The sequence below is a fragment of the Ursus maritimus genome, unplaced genomic scaffold (genome assembly GCF_017311325.1).
Source record: "Ursus maritimus isolate PB19 unplaced genomic scaffold, ASM1731132v1 scaffold_9, whole genome shotgun sequence".
Taxonomy (NCBI): domain Eukaryota; kingdom Metazoa; phylum Chordata; class Mammalia; order Carnivora; family Ursidae; genus Ursus; species Ursus maritimus.
This window is the reverse complement of record NW_024427107.1, coordinates 71,970,195-71,997,352: the sequence shown is the minus strand read 5'-3', so window position 1 is coordinate 71,997,352 and position 27,158 is coordinate 71,970,195. Positions and strand designations below refer to the sequence as shown.

The window sequence follows — 27,158 nt, the reverse complement described above, 5'->3', positions numbered from 1 at the left end:
AGTTTTATATGTGGAAAAATAGATATGATCACAAAAGAAACTACTTAAGAGTGACATGTGATTATCCCCATGTCACAACTAATAGCTTGTGCGTCTACTAAGTTAAATAGTAGCATCGAGGCCGATCTCAGCATAATTTCAAGGTAGTGATAAGCGGAAGATGTGGAGATAGCCGCCACAATGTGATTTCAGCTGGTGATATTGGGGTGTGCTGCCTCCGCTTACACAGGGTATGCTGAACAGCAATTAGAGACCAGTCAACCCAAAGACGCAGTTTACTGTCATCCCAGTCCACGCCCCCTGAATTCTAAATACTGACCGCTGGTTGGAGGACCCCAGGTTGGGGAGACTGACTTTAGACACAGGAGTAGGAGCTTTTCCCACACTCAATAGTAAGCACCTTTTCTGTGTTGGGTGCTGTGCAGAGTCAGAACAGAGAAAGGGTGGGGGATGGAAGACCTGGGAAGCAAGCACCGTAGCAGGGGGTGCCTATGCCAGCTGTGGGAGTCGGGCTGTGGCGCAGCGGCGGCTGGACCTGCCACGCTCAGTGGCTCAGGGCTCGGGCTTCCACCGAGGGAAGGAACTTACAGGTGTTTGCCTGCACTGGATGCTGTGAGAGCGTGTACTCAGAGGATTTTTGCCAGCTGGGAATCTATTTCTGTTCTAGCTGCTTGTTTTGGTTTCTGTGCCCTAACCCTTGGGTTTCAGTAGTAGCCAGGAGAGCAAGTGTGCACTGAGATGAGCCATGTGTGGAATCTGAAGGGACAGTGGGGGCCCTTCACCTGCCACCTTCTTCATTGTCCCTTCTCAGACACAACCTCACTGTTTGTCATTGGATTGGTCCCTTGATGTAGCCCCACTCCATCTGGTTACATACTTGTCTTGGGCTACTTAGGCTGCATGGAAATCCTTCGGTTGTGTCCCACGTGGAACCCAAGGGCAGAAGGCAAAACCTGGACATGTGAGGTTGGAGACCAGATGAGGGAGGGGACCTGGAGAGCAGCACATCAGCCTTGTTCTCTGTTTTCCCAAGTTCAGATTTCTTTGTATCTCCAAAGCATAAAACGCTAGTCCTAACCCAAAGGCTATCACCTTCAGGTTCTTGGACATGGAACCAATCAGGTTGTTGTGTCTCCTCAGGGAAAGAAAATCATTGATTCAGCTTGACTTAGGTGTCCACTTGCTGGCCAATCAACTATGACTGGATTCACCCCCCCCACACATAAATGCATTGGGGTTCTAAGCAATTGATGTAGTTGTAACAGGTGAATTGTCGTGTGCTCTGCATGGTTAAATTCATTGACAGCCAAACTCACTGTTGGAAGACAGAGCCTTCCTCACCCCTGCTCTGGGAAGTGTTTTCTTAATGCCCTGCCCTCTGCAGGAAGCACCTGCCACGTGACTAGGGGGCCCTGCAGAGCAGGACCCAGTAACCCAGTAGTCCGTGTGGTATTTGTAATATGGATTACCTTAGGCATCCTTTTCTCCAACACCAGCATTTCTTTTGTATCTCCAGGGCCAGCAGAGATGCCCAGCACATAACAGGAGGTTTTTGTTAAATAGATAAACACTTCCTCTAATAAGAGTAATATTTAGCAAGTATTATTTTTCTGTATTATTTTTTTTTCTTTTTATTCTTTATCTGTGAGGATGAGTTATCCTTGTTTCACAGATAAGAAAGCCAAGGCTCAGGGAGATTAAATGGTTTGTCCAGTCATTTCTAAAATAGACCACGTCCCTCTCTGCCTTGTAAAACAGTCACTGAGCGCATGACAAACACAACCACCTACTGATGTCTTGGGATTGCAGAACCTCAGTTAGCTCCCCGGGCTGAAACTACAGATGCCCTGAAGGCTCTTATTGCTTGTGGAGATGTTTGTCTCTCTGTTAAATAGTCCCACCCAGGCTCGGGTGACCTGTGTCTTACCGTATCTTCTACCTGGTTCTTAATTCTCCCTGTCTCCTCTGCTGGCAGGCTGACATTTTCTCACTGCTATCAATAAGCCTGCTTTAAGCAGCTTCCTTTCCCTTTATATGGGATGGACTGAGAAATCCACTTTGTTAGTATTGTGTGAAAGACAAGAGCAGTCCGGTTTAGCATGGAAATCTGGAAACTTATAGAATGTAATATATGAAAACATATGTGGGTACGATGCCAGCTTTCCATCTCCTTAGAAGTCATTTTTGCTCAGTTCTATGTTGGGAAAGAACCCAGATTTGCTGAAACTTGAATTTCTTGATGTGTAGGATGCTTTAGCATTTTCATTTCATCAGGGAGGGGATCGAGAACACTGGCATCTCTGCCATATGCTTTTTTACCTTCACAATAAAATGCTCTGGCCATTTCCCCCAAATCCCATGTTCCCAAAACTTCACCCACCTGATAAACCATCAAGAATTTCTCCCCAAATCTGCACATTTACCTTAATCTGGGGCATTTATAGGACTCCATGATCTAACGTCCAATTTCGAGAAAGGTATGCTGCAGAATAGAAGTGTTCTTGGAAATAATTCATGCGGCAATTATCCTTGTATTGGAATTGATTCTCCCCCACCTTTATTATAATAGCATAAAGTGTTTTGGAGGTAGTGGAGGAGGGGGATTTGACCAGAAGGCATCAAACATGTCTTTCACCCCATGTACTCAGCCATGTATGCACATCTGTTCACACAGCAGAACACATGTCGTGCGCAGCGCTGGGTTTGGGAGACAGACAAGTATGGCACCTTTCCTGCCTTAAAGGAGCAGGGTGTCTAATCAAATCATAGCATCTAATGAAGACATCAAATAAAAAAGTTAAGGGATCAAGGAGCATTTGACTAAAGTAAATAAAGCACTCCACTGAACATTGGTGACACTTTTTCTTTATATTTGCTTCTGTGAAATAACGATCCAAAAAAATAAAATACACAGACACATGCACTGAATCCAATTTTTACTCTAGTTTTGCTGATTATCCCCTATTCACGAGGACAAGGAAAATCGGCCAATAATAGCTGGTTTAGTGAAGCGCTTACGGTGCGCCAAGCTGTGTTCTCAAACTGTCCACGCTGTTTGCATTTATCTCATCACGTCGTCACCACCACGAGGCAGGTGCTTTCACTTTCTGCATTTCACAGCTGAGGAAACCGAGGCTCAGGTGGGTTCAGGGAGGAATCCCAGTAAGGAATAAAGTATAAAAAGATCCACTTGACTCCCAAAGTCAGAGCCGTTTCCATATAATCCCGCAACCTCCCTTACAGTTCTCTCTACTCCCACCGGTCCCTAAGGCAGCTGGCAATGAATACCCACCCTATCCATCTCTCCATGCGTCCAACCCCTGCTTACCCAGTCCCTGACACGCGCCACGCACTGTGCTAGTCCCAGAGGATGCAGTCAGAGTCCCTGACCTCAAGGTACCCCCAGCCTAGTTGGAGATGCAGAAAGGCATGGAATAAATGAGTCAGTGAATGAACGAACAAACGCATGAATGCTTAAGTTTCCTTTTTATATTTACGGGAGGTGTCTTCCAGCCTGGACCCATTTGTAGTGCCGATCTTTTGTGAATTCCAGAACTCATCCTTCTGAGCCCATCTCCAAACTTGTACTATTTTTATTACCATACATAAAATATCTGGGACCTACTTTGCACCATCTGCACATTTACTGAACGTACTCTACACTCTGTCGTTGCGCATCGTAACTGAACGTACAAGAAAATCCACCAAATCCAGGAAGTGATTTTGCTGATGATTTATTGCTTTAAGAAGAAAAGCATAAACGGGGAATTTGAGCAATGAAAATCCTTCACATTGAACAAACACATGCTATGCTACACAAATCATGAGAAAAATGAGGAATGTTGTAAAACGTGACAGATTGCCCAAGTGCTGCTTGTCCTCTATTGGGAAATTCCAAGACATTCCTTCTCTTGTATTTTTTAGTCACTTGCAAAAATGGCGAAAGGATACTTAAATATGAAGTCACAGTCTGAAAATAGATATAGAGACACGCACGCACGCACACACACACACACACGTGTATGTGCAGAAATACACAGGTGACCATTCTGACCGTTCATGAGTCCCAGCTGTGCAGGCTTACGGCAGTTACTTCGGGTCAAGATAAGTCTTTAAAAAAGCAGTGACCTAATTCAATATAATAGTCAGGGGCTACATTGCTTCCCCATTATCTCTAACACAGTACAATGTTAATGAGATTCTATCAGATGGTTCATATCATTCGACTCTACTTTCTTTACTCTCTGAATCACTTTGAAATTAACATTGCAATTACTGTCCAGCTGTCAGTAAAGCCTCTCTTGTAGCATTTGAATTGGGGGGCAGGCTAACTGGGCTGAGTGTCAGGAAAGACGGCTCGGGTGTGAGACCGACTCTGGGTTGCAATCCTGGTCCGCAGTTCACTAGCTGGTAAGACACTGAACAAATAACAACCTCTAGGAGCCCCAGTGTCTTATCTCTAAAACGGAGAAATGATTATAATGCCATATCTCATAGGTTTGCTATGAGGATTAAATAAGGTATGCAGTGAAGCACCTAGCCCCGGCCTGGCACTCAGGGGTGCTCCCCAAGTGCCGAGGATAGAGGTTTAGCAAGAACCAGTGGTTTGGTGAATGTAGGTTTCCTCTCTCTCATCACCTAAGCACGCCTGAGAAATTCCCTCTAAGCACTAATGTGAATTTCTTCAAAGGTTAACAAATTCTTAGCGTATCCTCCCCTCGGCCCGGAACGTGGCGTCACAAAGGGCCGGAGAGACCATCTATCTCATCTCCTGGATACCCTGCCAATGACACACTCTGCCGGGGGTCATCAGGCTCCGCCTGGAGGCCCCCCAGAGCAAGGCCCGGTTGACTAAGCAGGGATTTGGGCTCCTACTTGTTTTGGCTGACTTCTCAGCCTCTTTGAGTCTCAAACTTTTCATGTATAAAACAGGGACAAGAGGCTTACTCACAATTGTCGAGATCATTAGTAAGATAATTTAAAAGCTAGCAAAGGGGGTGGCACCTCGTAAGCTTTCAATAAAGGGACATTTTTGCATTGTGATTATTATTCCTAACTGTTATGAAAGTAGGTAGCACCAAGGCAGAGTGATTGTGGTTGCTAGAAAGATCTTCCTTACTTTGGTCCCAAACCTCCTTCCCCGTGACTTTAAAACATGGAGCGGAGGCTTTCCCTGCATAGGACAGGTTCCTTTCTCAAAACAAATACCAACTGGGGCCACTCTGGCCCACTCAGTCCCAGGGTAATCCCAGATTCCTCCAACCTGTCTTCCTAGGATCTTGGAAGCTTTGCTCATTTTCCCAAATTGGGATGCAGACGCATTAAGAACATAGCTCTTGGGTTTCTGCTGAATTTCAAATGTGGTTAGCTGTCATCCGGTCCTCATAATTTATAGATTTCACTCCGAGAAAATCCAACATAGATCCACACATGGGCTTACAGGAGAACCTATTCGTAGGGTGAATGCTCTTTGCACAAGAATTACTTTTTTTCAATAAAAATATACATTTCTTTAAATATTAAATGTCTCTTTCCCTATGGCACTTAAAATAAGATTTGGCTGATGAAAATTAGATTGGCACGTACCTTTGGAAGAAGAGAGCCTCTGAGTAAAAGTAGGGAAACATACATAGTTTCTTTTATTCATCAAATACATGATAAGCCCCACTGTATGGCTCGGACTGGGCCAAGCTCGTGGAAGGTCACATTCAGGAGGGCACCTTCCCAGTCCTTTTGTCCTCCCCCAGAATCCCTCTGCACACCACCCAGAATTCCCTCATCCTCAGCATTGGGTACACAGAATCATCTTTTAAATGCACGATGAGAGCTGCTTCTGATTCGGGGGGGGGGGATCGGTAGGGGATCGTGGGTTTTTGTCTAGCCCATACATTTTTGGTTGCTCAGGCACCTACATTATCTGAAAGTCAGATACTCTTCTCTTGGGAAAGGAGCCAGAGACACAGTAGAAAGAGTGAAAAATGAGAGCGTGAAGTCAGTGATGCCGACATATTTTCCTGCTCGACACCTTTGGAAGCTCTAAGCGTAGGGGCAACAATGTGGGTTAGAAAGTCAGCCGGACTTGGGTTAGAATTCCCGGCCCTCCACTCACCAGCTGGGTGACCTTGGTCAAGGCTCCATACCTCTCTGACCTTCCATTTCACATTTGTAAGAACGGAAATGATAATGGGACTTTTCCGCATGATTACAAAGCTTCTGCACAAGCTAATGTGGATATAGCCCTGAGAACTAGGTCTGGTACACAAAAGGTACTAAATGAAAGAACTGTGACAGTAAATATTTATATTCTACTAATAAGATAAATAATAGCCTCGTTCTTTTTAAGCTCCCACCCCCTTTTTGGCTTTTAATCCCTGTAAAATGTATTTCTGTTTCTGAACAACTGGTAAGCCTCTGTCTTCACACCAGAACTGGGTTGTTTGGGTCAACAGACCCGAAGTCTCTGGAAGGGGTTACTATGGCAGAAAGAGAGGTATCCTGCGCCCAGGATGTGACCCGGCCCTGCTGCCCCAGGCTGATGCCAAGTAGATTCACTTCTTGGTTTGACCCACATACAGACTGGAACCGTGCCAGTTATTTCAAGTGGGTCTGGCCCGGACGTCAGCTGGGTCTCCCAGGGCTCCGCAAGAGCAGAAGAATGTTCCAGGATGCCACTCTCAGGGGTCACAGGGGTCATCACAGGGGCTCCTCCAACTCCCATGAGCCCCCAAGCAGGGACGGGGTCTGGACGCGCAGTGGACCTGGCCAGCTGCCCTGTGTCCTGTGGGTCAGCACCACGTTCAAGCCAGGGTCCGTCACTTCTTCTGAAAACTGGCTGACCCTGCTCTGACCCTGCAGTATTGACTGGAGCCTTTGCCCATGAATAAGAATGAAAGTTATCAAATTGCATTTCTGACCGAAATGGACCCAATTTGTACCCTTTACAGGGCAGGGATGAAGAGGGACTTAACCTCCACAAAGCCTGGGTTAATGAACACAATTTTCCATTAAAGATCAAAACCGTTCACCTCACTTGGCAAATATTTGGTGACCTTAGGGTGTCCAAATCTTTGGAATCAGAGAAACTTGGGTGTGCTACGGTCAGAACTGTCTATTAGCGTGCCCCTTGGCAGGGCCCAGATGATAGACTGTTCCAGTGCCCTAAATCCCATCTGTCCTTCTGAATGATGCCTCGCTGACTCTGCTCCTCAGGACTCCGGCAAGATCCAGCAAGACTTCTGGTGACTTGGACAAGCTTGGGTTTGGTCCAGAATCGGTGGAGAACGGCACTTTCTCTGGAGTGTAGGCAGCATGCTGCCAAGGAGAGGGACTCATCGTCTGAGCCCGAGCAGCACCCTAGTGGGTCATTCGGGTGGTTGGAGACAGGAGGGGGGGCCAAGGTTCTGGATCAGGATAGTTAGAAGTCAGTGGGAGGTGGACAAAGAAGGCTCAACTGTGGGCCTCAGAGGGCTGGCTGCTTTGCAAACATGGGACCAGGCCCCAAGCCCCATGTTTTGTGCCTGCCTAATTGGCAATTTCTGAGAAGTCAGGGTAGGATTCTAAGTCAGCGAAGATATCATTGGGGTTCCTACAACTCAGGTTGCAGAAGCAAGCATTAATCCATAGGACCTGGCGGGAGAAGCCAGGCCCATCGGGACACTGGAAGGAGACGTCGATGGTCTTGGACTTGTAGGGGTTGCAGCACCTGCTGTCCGTGCAGACCCCGCAGTACTTCGGCCGATAGGAGCGCGTGCTGATGCAGCCCGCGAGAGTGAAGTTCATGGGTGCCTCTGGCTGGTACACGGCCAAACACTTCTTCCCTTCCTGCAGGAAAAGGAGGCTTCGGTTGGGGTGCTCAGAGGACGAACAGCCACGTTCCTCCCTCCAAGCTCTCAGTTCTCCCTCCGCACTCACCGTGAGGGACCGCCCCACCTGTCCTTCCTGTTGGCGGCCTCTTCAAGCTGGGAAGACCCTCCCCAAGCACAGCGAGACCCAGCCACATGACGCAGGACTAGCTGCGGACCTCACCGGTGGTTCTTTACACCCCGCAATGTCCTCTTGCCTACCTTGCCTACCTTTCTGCCTCGCCAATGCCCAGGACTCCGTCACAGTTTTACCAACACAGAATGCCCGTGTCACTTCTTCAGTTCACCCAGCGTCCCAGCTCGTGAGTAGCAGAGCCGTCACGGGGCTCCATGATTGGGGGATGCCCTTTCCCCTAACCTGTTCCTCCTCCATCTGCCCCCTCAGCCTCTCACACACACCCTCCTCACATACCCTGTTCGACCAGAGTGTGTTCCCTAGAACTCACTCTGTCTCTCCACTGGGTTGTGGGCCAGTCAAGAACAGGGCCCTTTCTGGGACCCTACAGTCCAAGTCTGTGTCTGGTACACAGTAGGCACTCACTAAGCGCATTGCAGGAGTGGCTCTACTATGTACGGCACCTCCCGGAACTGGGGGTAGAGCAGAGCCAGGCTCCGTGGGGCCTGAGGCTTACACAGTTCGAGGAGCCCTCCGAGGTTCATAATTACAAAGCCAAAGTTGGGTGGGAAGCATGAGCCAACAGCAAGGACTTAAGGTGGCTTTGGGGTAGACCCCCTTCTACCTCGAGTGTCCCGGCCATTCACCCAGCTTAGGACCTTTGCTCCTGTTTCTCCTGCTGCTGGTAGCTTTTCCATCCATGCTCTCAGCGAAGCCACATCCGCTGAGTACCTACTGCGCGCCGAGCACCAAGAATACGAAGGCCGGCATGGCCGAGGCCATGGATCAGAGAGGGTGAAGGAGAGAGAAGGGAAGAAGGAGAAGGACGAGGTGGCAGGATCCAGCCGGCTGGCGCAGAGATCATCGAAGTAGGGGCAGGGGACAGCAGGCGAGGGCTCGTGGGAAGCTGAGCTGCCTTGTTCACCGGGCACCCCTCTCCTCGGCAACCCCAAGAAATCATCTGCTCCAAAAATGGAGTGAGTGATGAGTTTCTCTTTTCTTTTCTTTTTTCTTTTCTGCGCAAGGCAGAAGACCAGTCCGAAGACAGAAGCAGGGAGGCCTTGAGAGACACAAGTCAGACCCATGTCTAACTGCCATGACCTCCTCTATCCTGGATCCTTTGTTTTAATGATCCTAGACTGTCCAAGCTGGAGATGTCCGAGGCCAACCCCGTGTTTTACCGATGAGGGGCCTGGGGTGTGGACAGCAGCCGCCGTCATGTGCGGCGAGCAGTAAACGGGCACTTGACCCCCGCTGTCCTGAGCCCTGTTTTGAGCTCCCCAGCTTCCCTGCGTGGCGACTGTCATGCCCGTGCTGGTGGCTGAGGGCTGGGACAGAAGCAGAAGGGGAGCTGTGGTCAGCGAGGGTCCCTCAGCATCACCACAGGAGACCCCTTCTTCCCATTTCACAAATGGCCCCCACGAGGGGGTTCAGGAGCCAGGCTTGAAGCAGGCTTGTCTGTCTGTCTGTAAGTCCAACACGCCTACCCCCCCTCCCCCCTCCCCGGAAGGTGGCCTGACCTTGATGTGCGGATGGATGTCCACGTCACAGGGCCGCAGGTTGCAGAGACGACTCTCTTGCTCGGGCCAGCAGTGGCTGTTGACGTTGGAGATGCGAGTAGAGACCCCCAGGCCACAGGTGGTGGAGCAGGGGCTCCAGGGGCTAGTGTAGACAAGGCAGTTCCTGTGCCAGGGCTCGGCCTCACCTGTAGCCGTTGAGGACAGGGACCAAACCCCCGTGAGTTTCCAGCCGCTGTCAGCCACTTTCCCTCACCATCAGCACAGAGGCAGGGACCCTAAAGCTCCAAGGGGAGGAGGGCAGACTGTCTCCCCTCTACCCCAAAACGGGCAAGTCGGCTTCTTACCAGCATGAGTCCCCAGGGAGAGGAGGACCTGTCCTGAGTTCCTATACTTCTCTGAAGGAAAGACCATCTTTACAGACAGGGGGACCAGAGTGCAAATCCTACTCGACCACCTATAAGCTGTATGGTTCCAGATAATTCCCTCTGAGCCTCAGTGTCCTCACTGGAACAAAATATCTGCCTTCCACAGCTGGTGTGACCATGACAGGATCCATTTATTGAGTATGTATCAGGCATCTGCAAGGTGCTGGGATTTGAAGAATGAAAGATATTATCCCTGCCCTGGCACAGAGATCATCGGAGTAGGGGCAGGGGACAGCAAGCAAGGATTCGTGGGAAGCTGAGCTGAGGTCAAGTTTCTTTGGAGAAAATCAGAGGGAGTGTCTATGACCTAGTCTCTGGTATCTAATCTGGGTGACACCGAGGGCATAGTGGGTAAGGACACACACAGACTTCAGAGCCACATTGCTTGGTTCAACTCTGAGCACAACCGCTTAGTAGCTGGGCAACTTCTGATAGCCCCCGCCTCCATGCCTCAGTCTCCCCACCTGCAAGGGGGAGTTAACAATAGCCTCTCCTTTCCAGGGCTGTGGACTGAAAAGATGGGTTCACACATATGAAAGCCAGAAGCCATCCCTGGCTCAGTAACCGTGAGCTTGTGTGGTTTCTTGACTCTCAACTAAACACCAAGTCTTGGATGGCTCTGTTAACGTCCGCGTCCCAGCATCTTGAATGCGGTAAGCCCTCCAGTGTTCTCTGAGTGATGGAAACATGGGTGGAGCCAGAGGCAGAGGCAGGTAAAAAGCCAGGAAGACCCAGGAGAGATCCCACAGAAAGATGGCGCAGGATACACAAGAGGAGGGCGTGAAGAGGACGCCAGCCCAGCCCTGACACACATACACGCCACGCGCACACAGGCAGGCGCGCACACAGGCAGGCGGGCACTCCCGGGAAGCAGAGAAAGGGACAGACAGAGGGGGAGATGAGGAGAGCCAGATGGTAGGGCAGAGGAGAGGGGGAGGGAGGGGGAAAGAAGGGGAGAGAGCGTGGTTTGGGGGGGAGAATGGGAGGGGGGAAGGAAAGGAATAAAAGAATGTGGGAGGGGCAGAGAGGGGGAAAGAGCAAAGCAGGAAAGAAGAGACACCTAATAGGGTCAGAAGGAAGGAGGAAGGGGAAGGGGCAGTGCTGGATACCCAACTCCTCCAAGTTCACAGGTGTGCAGGGGACAGAGCTGGATGAAAGCAGGAATGCCTGTGTGTGAGAGAGGGGAGCTTTGAGAGAGGGAAGAAAACAAGGAGAAGCGTCTGAGGACAGAGGAGAGTGGGGCTGGGATGAGCCAGGGTGTGAGCACGGAGGAGGGAGACAGGCGGAGGGAGGGATTTGCCTAGGAGGATAAAAGGGCTTTGGTTTCTGGGTCACCCAGGAGTGGCCAGGGGCCCTGCTTGTACTGGGTCAGAACGAGGTCACTGGGCCACATACAATGGGCAGACAGCCACTGCCCCACCCCCTGTGACCCTTGTGTGGCTCTGCCAGTTGGGGGCTGTGGTGGGCCTGCTAGGGACAGAGTCTCCCCTGCCACCTCCTCCATGGACATGGGATGGCTTCTTCATGAGGATGGCTCAGCCCCTGGGAGCTACCCCAAGACCCTCCGGAGAAGCTGTGCACCCCTGAACAGCGGGGAGGGGCAGGACTGCCCTCTTCTCTGGTCCAGCCAGAGCCACTGGGGGCACACAGCCTGGGGGCGGGTCTCCATTGCCTGGGCTGGTTCCCTTGCATCCCCAGCTTTCCAGTGTGTTCTCTGAAACACCTTTACTTGGCTTCTGCAAAACCTCTTTCTTCTGTTTCTGTCCCACCTCTTGAATTCGTCTTTCTCAGCTTTTTTCTCTCCCTCCCTTAAATGGTGGTATTTCCAGGACCACAGTTGTGGTTCTCCTCCGGATGATTGGGTCCCGCAGGGTACAAATGGCAATGTCTGGACGTATTTGGGGTTGTTGCTACTTGGGGGACAGCTGCTCCTGGCATCTAGCGGATAGAAGCCAGGTGCCGCTAAACATCCCACCACGCACTGGGCAGCCCTCCCCACAAAGTCTTCTCTGGTTCGAGATGTTGTCTGTACCAAGGCTGAGAAACCCTGCTCTGCAGAGTCTCCCTGAGCAGTCTCACGCACTTATGATATTTTTTTAAGTTTCCAGTACCCTTAGAACTCCTCTGGGCATTGCCAGCCTCAAACTCAAGCTGTTTCAAACAGTGCAGATCTCCTTCATCTTCAGTGTGCTCCTCTCATTTTCTCTCCAGGTCATAATGAGCTCTGAGAGTCGCTGTCTACCCCGCTCTCTCCTTCAGTCCATGCAATGGATTGATGCCATGGCCTCAGTCTTACTCCTCACGCAGTGCCTCTCACATCTGTCCCTTCCTTGCCACCTCTACTTCCACTGCCCTAGATCAGATCCTCAGTGGCCCATCCATCCACCCACCCATCCATCTGCCCATCCATCCATCCATCCATCCATCACCCACCTATCTGTCCATCCATCCATCCATCCATCCATCCATCCATCCATCCATCCACGTATCCGTCCACCCATCCATCCATATGACGAGCATCGAGTTGGGACCTGCTAGTGGCTGGCACTGGGCTATCCAGTAAGCAGTGGTAAAACAAATGGGCCTGTCCCTGTCCTCCCTTTCCAGGGCTTCCTCTGGCCCGGTTTACCTGCAGCCTCACCTGTCCACCTATTCTCCATAGTGAAGAGAAGCCACTACTTCCTCTCCCGCCCTTACACCTTGTCTCCCTCCTTCTCCTCCTCAGGTGCCTGCACACCCACCCTTCCTACACCTCCACTCCCCAGTCTAATCTCTTAAATAGGATAACAATGAATCCCATGGATCTGACTTTGCTCTTTATAAATCTCTTCCTCATTTTATGTTGGGAGGACCTCATAGAACAGTTGGGACAGATGGAGAAATAGGGTCCCAGAAGACAGGGGGCTTGGCCAAGGTCACACAGCTAGTGGGTGGTAGTCTCGGGACTGGGACTCATTGCACCTGAGTGCCGATCACAGGAGGTCAGGGCCCTGCCCTCCTCTCCCCCGCCTCATCCCCCCATGCCCCGCACCCACCTAGGGTGCCAGTGTGGCGCTGCGCTGTCTTGCGCGGCCTCCTGGCGTCATGGTCGCACACCCACTGCTGACAGCAGCGGCCGGGGACGCTCACCCTCCGGGGACGACGGCACCAGAGGCGCGGGGGGCGCACGCGCAGGCACAGGGGTGTGCAGCCCACGGCGCCGTCCACGCAGGTGCAGTTGTACTTGCAGTTGGGCTGGAAGGACTGGCCGTTGGTGTAGCGCACCCCGTCCAGGACGCAGCCCACGCCGACCACCTCTGCAAACACAGCGTGCTCGGGTCAGGCCGGCTGGGCACCACGCCCCTGCGGGGACACTGCCGCCCTCTGGACCTGGCCCCGCCCCCAGGGAGCGCCCCCCATGGGGGCCGGCGGTCCCGTAGGACCAAGCAGGGGCCATCCAGGCCCCCAGGAGTGTGGGGAGACTTGAGCAGAGGCAGTGAGGGAGCGTGGGGTGCAGCTCAGCCACCAGCCATCAAGGGACCTCGAGGGGCCAGGCTGGCGGTGGTGAGAAGATAGAGCCTGGTCGGGGTTGGAACCTATGCCACCCGTCCGGTCCCACCCCTGGCACATGGCATGGAGCCGAGGACTCACAAACACCTCTAGGACCATGGTTCTGAGGGGCCAAGTGTAAAACCAATCAGAACGCTTTGGAACAAAGATTCCACTCATTCAATGCATGTATTTATGGAAGGTTCTAGGCACTGGAAATTAAGTGAGCAAAGAGGACAAAACCATGCCTTCATTGAGCTTCCGGTGCAGTGGGTGTGCTGTAGGAAAGACAAACAGATCAGACAGACTGTTGAAGGGGACCCGCGCCAGGGAGAACAGCGAAGAGGAGGGGCGGCTCTGGGGGGGGGGGGCAGTTGCTGATTAAGGCGGGCTCCTCACCGGGGTGATGTTGCTTCAGCAAAGGTGGAAGGAGGTAAGGAAGTTAGGGGCACTGGTATGGAGGGGGAGCAGGCCTGGGAGGTTGGGGGACAGCCGGAGATGAGGTGAGAGAGGGTTTCCTTGGTGGCTCAGAGGAAGACACAAAAGGGCTAGCACCTAACACACGGTGTGTGCTCCGTAAGTTAACTGTTGACCCGTGCTTCGCAAGAGCACAGGGGGTGCTGCACAGAACAAGGAGTAAGGACAGAGTCAGAAGGCCACCCCTGTGATCCAGGCGAGAAGTGGCCGCGTTTGCACCCTGGAGGGGCCGGGAGCCCTGAGGGGCGCTCAGCCTCTGGGTGAGTTTGGAAGCAACAGCTGCCAGATGAGACGTAAGGAGCCGAGGAGAGGAGTCAGGAGTGGACTCCCAGTCCTATGACGTGAGCCCTGGCTGGGGAGAGATGGATGCTCTGTCTTCAGAGCAGCTGGCTTTGGAGTGAGTGGCCTCAAGAGGTCTTCATTAGACATGAGATGGGGTTAAAGAAGCCTGGAGGGTGGGAAGGATCTGGGGCTGCTGGGCCCGTCAGCGCTGCCCCCTGGATGCCATGTCTTGCGTTGAGGACAGTGTCTGGAAACACAGGCAGAGGGCTCCCAGGCAGCAAGGGTGCCCACCGGAGGAGGGCTGGTTTGGAATCCACAGTCTGTCCATCGCTCCTGCCGATCACCCAAATTTGCCTGGCAAGTGGGCATTGATACTAATAATCCCAGTATCTAACAGGAATGAAGGGTTCCTAAGCACGGTCTTTGTTCTTGGTCACCGGACCTGCTCTATGCCAGACTCCCATGCGTTGCTGACTTCATCCTATAAGGAAACACCACCCCATTTTCACATACAGCAAAACTGAGTCTCAGTGAAGTTAAGTCACATGCCGAAGGCCACACAGCTGGGCGCAGAGTCTCAGCCTATGGGATTGCTGGCGTGCCTGCTGTTTTCCTGGGAGGGGATGGGGCAGGGAGGAGGCACAGAAAGGAAAGGCGCTCCCGCTCACTGGCCATCTGATCTTGTGCCCGGCACTTTCTGATGTGTTATCTCATTCGGTTCTCCCAGTGACTTCACGACCAGAGTTTTCTTTTCCTCATTTGGCAGACAGGGAGGTCGAGTGATTCATCAGCTCAAGGTCACCCAGCTGGTGAAGGACAGAGCTGCACCTCCGTCCCTGGGGATCTGATTCCTCAGCCCATTTCCTTCCACCAGATACCAGTAAAGGAGGGAAGTTAGAAAAAAACCAACCAAACCAAAACAAAGCCGAGGAAGCACTGGGTGAATTACTCATCCTTTTGTTCTGAGTCACCCCCCACCACCACGCCCTTGCTCTGGGAAGGTGTGAGCACACGTGCGTGCGCGTGTGTGTGCACGCTGGTTGAGAGGGAGGGAGTGTGCTGGAGCCTGGTCTCTGCCCCCATGTGGGAATGTTGGATGGACAAGCAGGACTGGATGCTTGGGAGCCCCCAGCACAGTGGTACCACCTGGGGTCTTTCAAAAACTCTGATGGCCACACCGTGCCCCAGAATATGGAGGTGGACCCAGGACTTGGTATTTTTGTTATTTTTTTGGACTTTGATATATTTTTTAAGATTTTATTTATTTATTTATTTATCAGAGAGAGAGAGAGAGCACAAGCAGGGGGAGCGGCAGGCAGAGAGAGAAGCAGGCTCTCCTCTGAACAGGGAGCCGGATACGGGATTTGATCCCTGGACCCTGGGATCATGACCCAAGGCGAAGGCAGACTCTTAACTGACTGAGCCACCCAGGTGTCCCTGGTCTTTAATATATTTTTTTAAAGATTTTATTTTTATTTATTTGACAGAGAGAAAGACAGGCAGCGAGAGAGGGAACACAGGCAGGGGGAGTGGGACAGGAAGAAGCAGGCTCCCAGCGGAGGAGCCTGATGGGGGCTCGATCCCAGGACTGTGCGATCACGCCCTGAACCAAATGCAGACGCTTAACGACTGAGCCACCCAGGCACCCCTGGCCTTTGCTATTTTTTAAAGCTCCCCAGGTGAATCCACTTTACTACCAAGATCGGGAACCACTGCTTCCAAAAGCTGCTCCCAGTTTGCTGGGAATTTGGGGCAGGTGGGGGACAGTGGTGGTGCTAGTGGCCCTGAGCAACTGCCCACTATCGGCTAGAGCTGGAGTAGGGTGCATGATATGTATGGTGGCTGGGCCCACAGCAGGCTCTAATGCCCCCTCCCCATTCACTTTTGAACTAATGAAAGGACCGACTCCTGGTGAAGCTCACCACCTCCTATCTAATCTCAGGCTTGCAAGTACAGGCATGGAGTGGTGAGCCTTTCTCTTACTGAAGGACCTGTAGAAGCTCAAATCCCTGTCTCCACCATCCAGACTTTCACTTCCCTCACCCTCCCCTAATGGACTGTCAGCTGCATGGGAGCAAGGACAGCAGGTACGCCTTGTTGTAAGCCAACTGTTGCATTATCACCCACCTATTCATAACTGGGTGAATGAGTCAGTGGATGGAGGGATGGATGGATGGATGGATGGATGGATGGATGGATGGATGGAAGGGAGGTGGGGTGAGCCCTCATCTATATTGGGCTCCTATCACGTGTCAGGTTCTTGACATCCCACCCACCCAACTAAGTAGGTATTATGTGTCACATTTGTTTGATGATAAAACTGACACTTAAAAAGTTAAGTAGTTTGCCCAAGGTCACCATATTAGTGATGGCACTGGGATTCGAACTTAGATTGTCTATCACTAAGGACCATGCGTGAGCTGTCTACTCCTTCACTCTTTACACTGGGGAGTCTGAGCCTGGAAGGAGACCTGCTTTCTCCTCTGAGATTGACCGTGGACAAAGCTGCAATAATTTCTACAAGGGAAAGTTAAAACAAAGCAAGTAAAACAATGACCCAGAACAGCGGGTCCCATTTGAGGCTGTAATGCAGTCCCTTGTTTATTCTCAACAACTGCGTGACGTGGGTTTGATCAAGCTCCTTATGTGATGTGCCCAAGGTCACGTAGCCGGCAAATGGCAGAGCCAGAATTCAAAACCCAGGTCTGTCTGCCTGTAAATTGCATGATCCTTCCAGCAAACCACACTGCTCCCAGGCCTAGCCCAGCTGTATTCAACGCAGAGTAATGTTTGTACAACCAAAATAGCCAAAGAGTGTAATTCAGAGGTCACTCTTTGCCCATAGAAGTGTTTAGTTTGGCCCACAAAATGTTTTGAAAAAAAATTTTTTGGAATGTATTGCCAACATTTATAAACCATACACAAATCTGGACTTTTGGATTCTCTTGAAAACTGAGCAGAATGGACAAGACCAAGCTCACTTTTTTGCCTGGTCATGGGTGGCTGGTGGCCAGGAGAAGTGACTTCTGGTAGCCAAAGCTTGCGTTCACTATTTGCCATAATTCCACCTTTCTCTAAGTTACATGTGTCGCTGTTGTGACTGCTCATTCTTATGACCTGTCTTGTCTCGGCCTAGTTACATGCACATCTCCAAGGACAGGTTTAACCTGTCTTGAGGACCATCCAATGGTTGAATTGACCATTTACCACAAGATTGTCCGTGGGACTCTTTTTTCTCTTTCCCCTCCTGGCCCCAAGGTTCCTTCCTCTCTATGGCCATCAGACCCTGGCTGCGCCTCTTTCTTGCCGTAGGGTCTCCTGAACTCAGACACCATGGCAGCATTTCTAGGAAGATGTGTTGTGGAACACTAGCGAGTTGTGTGTTTGTGTGTATGTGTGCACGCACACGTGCATGCGGTGTATCTGTGAGTGTGCATGTGTGTGTTGGGGTGGGTGAGTGGTAAAAATCTACCTGGACAAAACAATTCCTTGTGCAAATAAGTTTCAAAACCAAGGGCTTCTTGTATCTCCCATTTCGGAATTTTACAGTGGACATGAACATTTAAAACCTCTCAGAAATTCCGTATATTTATTTAACTTTGTTTATTCTAGTGTCTGCAAACCTATATGACTGGCAAGTGTAATACCTATTAAAATCTGTGGACCAGTTTTCTTTCCAGATAAAAGGAAAGGAAATACACAGGGGCTTATGGTGAGGGGAAGCTAAGAGGCTGTAGTGAGTGAAAGCGGGACCCGAGACAGAAGGAGCTACGGGGTGTGGATGGATTGGGAAGGTGGTTTTCTTGGCCTCTGGTGGGGGAGGGCAGGCAGGAGATGCAGTTTCAGGGCCTGCACAATCTCCGGGTCTGTGAGAGAATGTCTATAAAGACGTGGTGCCAGGCACATAATAAGATGTCAGAACAGCTTTAGAGGTTAGTATGATCACAGTGAAGTGAGTTACCTTTTTAATGACCTTGAAGAACAGCTGTAAAGAGGGAAAGAAATGGTGAGACAGTCTCTTATAACAAAGGGATTCTGGTGTAGGAAGGCTCAGCCAGATTTCTTCACCTGGGGATGAGGGGAGACTCTATGACTTTCTATATATATATGTAAGCAGTCAATCTTAAACTTGGGTGTCAATGAGAATCACCTGGGAACCCTCTTAAAGGTGTAGGTGCCCACCTTTACTTCTAGAGAATTGTACTTGGTAAGTCTGGGGTGGGGCTCAAGGATAAGCTTTTCCACCAACATGTCAGATGGTTCTATGCTGGGGCTGCTGCAGGTTCTCTGTGAGCACATTGCTTTGTGGGACTAATAATGAGTCTGAATAAAAGTAGAAGTGTAAAGGTTGGGAGACTCAAGGGTGGTTACTTGGAAAGCTAAAGACAGATGACTTTGTATGAAAGTTGAAGCATGAATCAATGATAAAAGAGCAGAAAGTGCCTATAATTAACTGTGAGGCACAGGTAGGATTGTCTGACTAGAATTATGGTCATAATCCTCATCAACCACCCACCTCAGCAGATATAATAGGTTAGCTGAGGATGAGAGATGATGCTATGTGTGAACATGTAATTGGGTGCCTATGGAGTCATAGTTATGGAGAAGTCTTGATTCAGCACTAAGGGAAGAAAGGCGTTCTTGAGTTTATGAGGCTCTGTGTGCTATTTCAGAAGGTAGGCTACTGTGTCATGATGCCTAGTTACCTCTCTTTATCATGCTGGGTCATGTATTTTGGATAAATGCTTGGACAATTCAAGCTAAGTGACTACCATTCCATATAGAAGCATGAGAACAGAAAGTCCCTGAAAGGAGGCCTCTGGGAACAAAAAAGGACATGATAGAGCACTTGAAGAGAAAACAAACAACAGTAACGGTTGTCCCCCCAGCATGAGGCTATTATAAAGAGCAAGAGTAAAGAAAAAGCAAAGGCAATTAGAACCCCAGGAAAAACAAAAAGCTTCATGAGAAAGAAAATTCAAACAAATACAGTATCTCATGCATCAGCGACATTATTTACATATTCATAATATTATAAATACTGATTATTGAATAACCAAAAATTATGAAAATAATACTGCAAAATAGGCGATGCATCAGGTGGTATTGAGGAGTTAAGTCACCAGTTGTCATATAGGAACATTGATAGATTATCCAAAATTGATATTTCAAGCCAATCAAGTTATAATAGAAGACATATATTATATAGTCATAATGCCAGAAGAAAGGGCTAAAAAGTTAAAAGTGACTGTAGTAACTGAAGGGACGTGGTTGTGTAGGAAGGGATGATTGCAGCCTGCTCGATTTTATTCTTTCAAGGTTACTGGATTAAAAAAAAAAACGTATTATTTAAATTTATAATATTTTAAAATATCTGGAGCTCTGATGGGTTTTGGTGCCCCTGAAAGGCAGAGGCATCCGGCAAAGGATCTACAACTAAGAGAATGAAGCCATGCTTAGGTCTTTCCTGATGGCCCCCTTTTCCTCAGTCAGCCATGGATGTGCCTCCAGGAACGAGAACAGAGCAGGAAGCTAGGCTCTGGAGGCAAGAGAAATGCAGGCATCCTTCCGTCTTCAGGAAGGGCCCAGCTTCTGACCTCTAATCATAGACTGGGGTAGGAGGGGAGCAGGAGACTGGCCAGGGGAAGGGCTATGGGTGAGGGCTAGAGCTGGGTGCTGGGGGCTGGCCAGAAGGTAGGGAGGGTCTCACTTACGTGCACACACTCCTATTGCGTACCTCGGGCGGTCCCCACTGTAATCGCAGTAGAGGCCCCGGTGGGGGTCACAGATGGCTGCCTCTGTGCAGTTGTCCCCGAGCTGCTGAGCACACATCTTACAGCATTCACAGCCGTCTGTGATGAGGCTGACCCCCAGTGGGCAGCGGGGTGGGGACGGCGGGCACTCACATGGCCACTTGCAGAATTGGGGGCGTGAAGATGTATCCTCCAGTGGCACTGGGGTGAAGGCCATGGCCGTGGGGGCTGGAGAGGAGGCCTGTGGGGGAACAGCAGAGATAAAGGGCTGCCAGGCAGGGGTGTCAAAGCCCAAAGGGCGGCAATCACTTTCTCACCTTCCTGGTGTTAAAAGGTTTACATAAAATTATGTTTTTCTACCATGTTTCAATAGCCAGACATCTTCTTTCTCTTCAATAAAACAAGTAGGAGTGAGAAGCCAGGAGGTCAGAGAAGTGAAGCCCATTTCCCCAGTCCCCCTACTGGAGGTGATGGGGTCCAGATTCTGTCAGAACTCTGGCCACACTAAGCCTCATGTGTGTTTCCTTCTGTCCTCAAGCATCCCACAACCTGGGAGGGCGCTGAGTAGGTCTCATTTCACAGATGTGGGAGCTGAGGCTTGAGTAGCAAATGCTTTCCAGATGCCTTATGCTGCCAGGTGTGACCTGTATCTCATTGCCTTCCTCCGGGTCCAAAGAGCCACCCTCTTCACTCCCTATGGGTCCCTCGGAACTTGCTGAGCCAGGTGACTCATACTTGACAGCAGGTTTTAGCCAGATGACCTATTATTATTATAATTAGTTGCCCTCTGAGCCCCAGGAAAGGCTGCAGTGGGGTGGTGGCAGGTGACCCCTTCAGAGCCCACTGTGGCTGGCCCTCCCTGCCCCTGTAGAGGGGAGTTAGGCCCCTGCTGCTAGTGCCAGGCCTGCAGACAGGAGTCCCCCAGCCCACGCGCCTCCCATAGCCCCATTCCCATCCCCCAGACCACCCGTTCATCGTCATCCTGAAAATACGATGGACGCAACACTGAGAAGCTGGGAAGAGGGGAGATCGGGCCAAAGAGCTGTCCCTGCACTGAAGACCTGGTAGATAGATTGGGAGGCTGTTCTGGGGTGTCTCTGAGTGTGGGAGTTTCAAGCCGCCTCTATTTCAGGGAGCCAGTCATCCTCCCACCCCCTCTGGCTGCCACTCTGAACCCCTATCTGGACCCTCGTTCTCTACACTGGAGGAAGCAGTGGCCCTGGGAGAAAGGGAATTGTCTAAGGACAGAGAATGTGCAGCCCGCTCCTGGCCATCGTCCCATCCCCAGGCCAGCGGGTCCCTGCTGGGGAGCATCCCACCCAGGGCTTCTCAACTGTGACTCTGGAATTCCAAGGTCAGCAGAGCTGGGAATCTGCAAGTGGCCCATGGTGGAGTCACCCCCTCCCTCTTGACCCCGAGAAGCCCTGCTCAGTGGAGCTTAGAGATCCGCATTTCAACCTTGGAACGACACATGCTGACATATTTAGATTCTGCTTCCCTTTTCCCGAGGAGGAAACTGAGACCCAGACAGGCAGAGGGACATGTCCAGGATGACACAGTATGTGTCAGGACACAGACACAAACGACTCTTGTAAGTCTCATTTCTACACCCTTCACCTTTGCCCTCTGGGTTCTTGTAGTTGTGTAACAAACATTTGCTGAGCCAGCTCATAGCCTCTCGAGAGTTCTAGGCATTTGAAGATGATATCTTCCTGAAGATAAAATTCTCGGATTTTGGCGAACCCACAGCTTTTGGGAGAGACAGACATTAGAGGTGATTTATTACAGGGCAAAGCCGTCTGCAGAGTGCCAGGAGTCCCAGTGGAGCCCTGGGAGCTCCCTGGAAGTCAGGGCAGGAATCGCTCTGCCCCAGGGAAGTGAAGTCCACCCTCGCACACTTGGCCGGGAGGACCAGCGGCCGGGAAGGATAATCCAGGTGGGGGGGTTGCTGGATGTGTTGGGCTCTTGGTCAGGGGCTTCGCACGTAATCCTTTTCCCTGTAAATATCGATTGAATAAATGAAAGGCTCTTAAAAATCAAACAGGCAAACCTTGATTTGAGGCTTCTGTCACCTCTGGGCTTGGTTTCGGGGCTCAGTCGTGGCCACTCCTTTCCTACCACAGGATCTCTGCCTTTGCAGTTCCCAGTGACCAAAATGTCCTTCCCGCCTCCCTTCACCTGGGCACTGCCACTCAGCCCCACCTTTAAGGTCCTCTCTTGGAGCGCATGCTCCTGACCGGCCAACCCGACAGCACCTGGTCTATCCTGCGGGCGCTCTGTGCACTTGGCTGTCACACTTGTGTGGGGCGGGGCGGGACCTCCACACCGGGCCCGGCCCACAGCAAAGCACCGCAGGGAGGCCTGGGGCTGTCTGCCACCCATTCCTCTGGATGCCATGGAACCTCTCCCCTCCTTCCCGCCTCACTGGGGCCTTCTCTGCTAGGCTAGAGCCAGAGACCCAGGAGGGCCAGGAGAATCGTGCCTGAGGCCACTTCCATCGTCTGTGAGTGACATGGCTGGATAAGGCCCTGCTGGCTGGGATCCTAGAACTCTAGGAGGTCAGCAGTGCTGGTCCCTGTTCACCTGGGGGAGTCAGTTTCCCTGCTCCTGCTTGCTTTTCCTCACAAAGACAATGTGACACAACAAAACCCCAACAACCCTCAATCAATAAACCAGCCAGATGCGTACACGGGTGCACACGCGTGCACACACACACACACACACACACACACCTCTTTCTAACTCTGTGGAGAGAATTTTCCTCATCATTCTGTGACACTAGAAGGCTCAGAGCTTCATAAGCACCTATGAACTATCTCTGACCAGTCCCGAGGACCTCAGGATATATATATACATATACACACTCTTGGCAGAGGAAATTTAAAAAAGCCCTTTCCTCCAGGAAGCCTTCCATGCCTTCCCCAGGTCATGTTAGAGGGGCTCCCTCCCCACTAGACTGTGAACTGTAAAGACCTTACTGCTGGCTGTTTGCCTGAAACATGGCCCACGGCCCACGGCAGGACTGTGTAAGTGTTGCCTAGTGGAATGGCCGCACTGGGGATCGTTGACCACAAGGGGGTTTGGTGTCCCTTGCTACTCAGGACTTCCAGTCCTGGAACCTCTCCTCTCAGCTCGGATTACATTTGAGTGTCAACAAAAGAACATAGGACCTGAGACAGCCAACATTGTGTTCCTTCTGTGTGGCCTTGGACAAGCTTCCTAACCTTTCTGGGCCTGGACATCCCCATCTGTGATACGGCCACAATAATGTCCCCCTCCGGGAGCTATGGGGAGGGGAAGGGCCTCGTGTATGCAGAAGCACTAGCAGGGCCTGGCACACGACAGGCACTCGAAAGCATGACTTCTCCCTTGCATTTCTTTGTTGGGGGTCCTCCTGCATAGGGCTCAGCACGGGGCTTGTGCGGTTGGGCCCTTTGAGCTGAGCTGGGATGGGCTGTCATCTGGCAGGTACCTCTCTCCACACAGTCACCCTCTATCCCGAGGTCTCCAAGTTAAAGCTCCCCAGAAGGAAGCCTCCTTTCCAGTGCCTGCCAGGAGCCCCAGAGCTCCCAGCTCCTTAAGGGAAGCCAGTTAGGGGAGCTGGAGCTGCGATCCATGGGCTCTGCGTGGTCAGCATAGCTCAGCCCTTGCTGTTGGCGCCATCTGCTGGTGAGAAGCCTCCTAGCCCGCAGTCTAGGGGAGAAGGTAGCGGGACTGCATGGGGGGCCCTGAGAACTCCTGGGTTTGATGTGAGACCCTTGAATCCTTGCTGCCTTGCCCAGCATTGACACCACAAGGGATGTGACTGTGGATTCTTCCTGACGATGAATTCAGTGTTTGTGCACGCAGGGAAGCAGGGGGGTGCCATGTGCTTCTTGCCCTCAAGCGTGGACAGTTTAGTCGGGGAAATGTGCAGCAACTCTTTCATGCATTCTATGGACAGATGCTTAGTGAACACCTACCATGTGCCTGGCTTTGTGCAAGGCTTGAAGGAAGCAAGGGAAGCATGAGACACAATCCCTCGGCTCACTAGCTGACCCCCCCCCACCCCATGAGGCCAAGAGACATGAGCTTGGTAATTGTAATTCAGTGTGATCAATGCTATAATGATGGCATCACACATTCAGGCACCCCCCCCCATTCATTGGGTCACACATTCAGGCACCCTCCCCTCCATTTACTGGGTCACTCAACACACCTCTAGTCTGCTCTCCCTTTGTGCCAAGTGCTTCGCTAGGTGCTGGGCAGACAGTGGGGGTTACGACGGGGAAATAAAGCTGACCTGCCTGCAGGAGCACACAGGAGGGTCGGCATGTCCGCTGGGACTGGAGACGGCTTCTCAGAGGGGTGGTGTGGGAAGAATAGCAGGTGTGCGAAGGCAAGCAGGGATAGAGCAGTGCAGAAGGGCACCATAGCAGATACAAGGCCATGCGCAGTGCATGTGTCTGGGGCATGGGGAGAATTGCAGTGAGCTGGTGTGGGGTGTAGACAAGAGGGACAAGGAGATGGAGGCTGGAATCGATCACAGTGAGGTCATCGGCAAATAGATCAAGGAGGGCCCTGAATGCCTGGCTAAGGTCTCGGGGCTTTGGGCTGGAGTCTGCTGCCATCATTCATTGAAGGATTTTAGCAGAATGATCAGGACGGATTTGTGTTTTAGAAACATCACTGTGTCAAGTCTAGTCTTTGCAATGCACTGTGCAAGTGACTCTGGGAGTTCACTTTCTGAGCCTTGGTTTTCTCTGCTGTGAAATGATGTCCCTACTACTAGATACCCCCACCCACTAAGGTTCTGGCAGCAAGCACCAAATGAGGTCACAGCTATGGCTTCTAAGGGGTCCTAGCCCGTCCATACCATTGCAGGCCGTAGCTCCAGTGACCACTAGGGGCCAGTCTTGAGCTAGATTTCAGTTTCTGTGGCTGATCTATTGTCTTCCCTACAGCGGTTGGTATCATGAGCTCCATTTTACAGGTCAACAAAGTGACTTGTTCGTGGTCAACATGTAGTAAGTGACAGAATTTGGACTTAAACTCAGATCTGCTGGGTTCATGCTTTACCCACTACTGTATAAGAAGGAGAATTTTCTAATGGAAGGAATCAGTTGTAAAGTAGTGAGCACACCATCAGTGGAGGTAATCAAGAAGTAGCTAGATCGTCATCTGGGCTGGGGACTGTAGAGGAGTGTCAGGGCTCACAAAGCCTGTCACATAGTAGGTGTCAATAACCATTTGTCAATAGAATGAATGAGTCAATGTACATTTTCCCCACGATACTGTCCTCCCTCGAGGGCAGAAACCATGTACCATCCATTTCCCTGTGCACTCACACAGGCCCTTACATCATAGCTAATATCTACTGGTGTTGGTAATATATGGAGAGCTTTTTTAAAAATTTTTTTTATTTATTTTTGAAAGAGTGAGCAAGTGGGGGGAGAGGCAGAGGGAGATTCAGAAAGAATCTCAAGCAGGTTCCACGCTCAGCACAGAGCCCTATGTGAGGCTCGATCCCATGACGCTGAGGTCATGACCAAAGCTGAAATCAAGAGTCGGACACTTGGGGTGCCTGGGTGGCTCAGTCGGTTAAGCATCTGCCTTTGGCTCAGGTCATGATCCCAGGGTCCTGGAATGGAGCCCAGTGTCAAGCTCCCTGCTCAGTGGGGAGCCTGCTTCTCCTTCTCCCTCTGTAGCTCCCACTGCTTGTGCTTTCTCTCTCTGTCAAATAAATAAATAAAAGCTTAAAAAAAAAAAAAAGAGTGGGATGCTTAACCCACTGTATATGTAGAGCTTTTGATGCCCTATCTCATACAGTTCCCCCAACAAATCACAAGGCAAGCCTACTAATTTTCCCCAGCGCAGATGAAACAGGCTCAGAGAGGTTGAATGAAGGTACAAGGCCACACAGCTAGTCGCAGTTGGGGGCTGAGGGGGCACAGATGGAAAGGAACAAAGGTCTGCCTTGCTGGAATATCTTGAGCCCCTAACTCTTCTGTCATCTGTGGTCACCCACCCAGGAAAGACTGAGCTCCTGTGGTCCTTGGGCCCACGCTCCCATCACAACCAACCAAAGCAAATATCTGGAGGCTGGGAGCTCCAGGGGAGGCTGTGGGGATCCTTGTGTGAAGTGTCTGTCGCCTCAGGATGGCCTTCCGTGACAAGTGGAGACCTCAGGCGTTCGTGGCATTGCCAAACCGTGGCCCTGGGCCCTGTTTCTAAGTCCTGCTTCTTCCAGAAAGTGCAGCCTGAGCCACAGTCCTGGGGTTGAGCGTGCTGGTGAGAACAGGAGCGGTACCTGGTGCCGAGCAGGGAGTAGGGAAGGGTTTACCACCGGCCTGGTTCTGACGGGTCCAGTGTTCCAGCTGGAGGCATCTTAGATGTCCTCTCTGATCAACCTGCCCATTTGAAGCAGAACCTTCTGAAGCCCACGGTTTCCTTTCTGAGGAATATTTACTGAGCACCAGCAGCTGGGCAGGCCCTGGATGGGGTTGGAGCGGCGGGCCCAAAAGATTCACTGTCCTCCCTCACTCTCACTGTGCCGCCTTTCTGGGCTCCGAATTCCAAGAATTTTGATTTCCTTTCCAGGAGGAAATTCACCCAGGCAGGTGAATTTGATGACGAATGCCATGGAATGTGCTAGATACAGTGCTAAGGGCATTACGTGCATTCAGTTAGTGAACCCTCATACCAACCCTTGGGGGAATAACTACCCACCCACTTAACCAGTGGGGAAACTGAGGCTCAGGGAGTCTAGGCAGCTGCCCGGATGCCCAGGCAGTGACTGGCAGAAGGACTGAGTATGCAGGGTCTGACTCCCAGCTCTGTGCTCGAAGCCTCGGGTTTCCCTTTAAATCATCACCACAGCCGCAATCACCCTCCTGCTCCATTCAAAGCCACCGCCAGAGGTGCACGGTGCTGATGACATCTTCTGCTGTGGCCCCTCCCCAGCCAGGGGACACTTGATGACATCAGCTTCTCGTAAGGTGGCCTGTCTACGAAACCCCAGGCAGCAGGTGGGACGTGGGGGTGGTGATGGTGACTTCCTAGGGGGCCCGGTTAGTCTTGGAGGCTCCATTCCAGTGTGTCCCCTGCACCTGTGCCTATCCAAGTGCAGCCTCCCGTGCTCCCAAGGGTCTGAGCCAGCCCACCCGTGGGTGTCTCCCTGGGGTTCCTCTTGGGTGCACCAGCTCCCTGAGATGCCA

The 27,158-nt window shown here is 51.4% G+C and overlaps 1 protein-coding gene across 1 annotated transcript in view; it reads right to left on the bottom strand.

Moving 5' to 3' along the window:
* Positions 1-3,718: 3,718 nt before the first annotated feature.
* CCN4 (cellular communication network factor 4) overlaps positions 3,719-27,158 on the bottom strand; it is a 37,545-nt gene continuing 14,105 nt past the window's right edge. Inside the window, exons 2-5 of the mRNA XM_040626066.1 lie at positions 19,924-20,203; positions 12,958-13,218; positions 9,498-9,682; positions 3,719-7,821 (exon numbers count right to left, since the gene is read on the bottom strand). Coding sequence (XP_040482000.1) covers positions 7,522-7,821; positions 9,498-9,682; positions 12,958-13,218; positions 19,924-20,203 — 1,026 coding nt within the window. The 3' untranslated portion in view covers positions 3,719-7,521. The remainder of the gene's footprint in view (positions 7,822-9,497; positions 9,683-12,957; positions 13,219-19,923; positions 20,204-27,158) is intronic.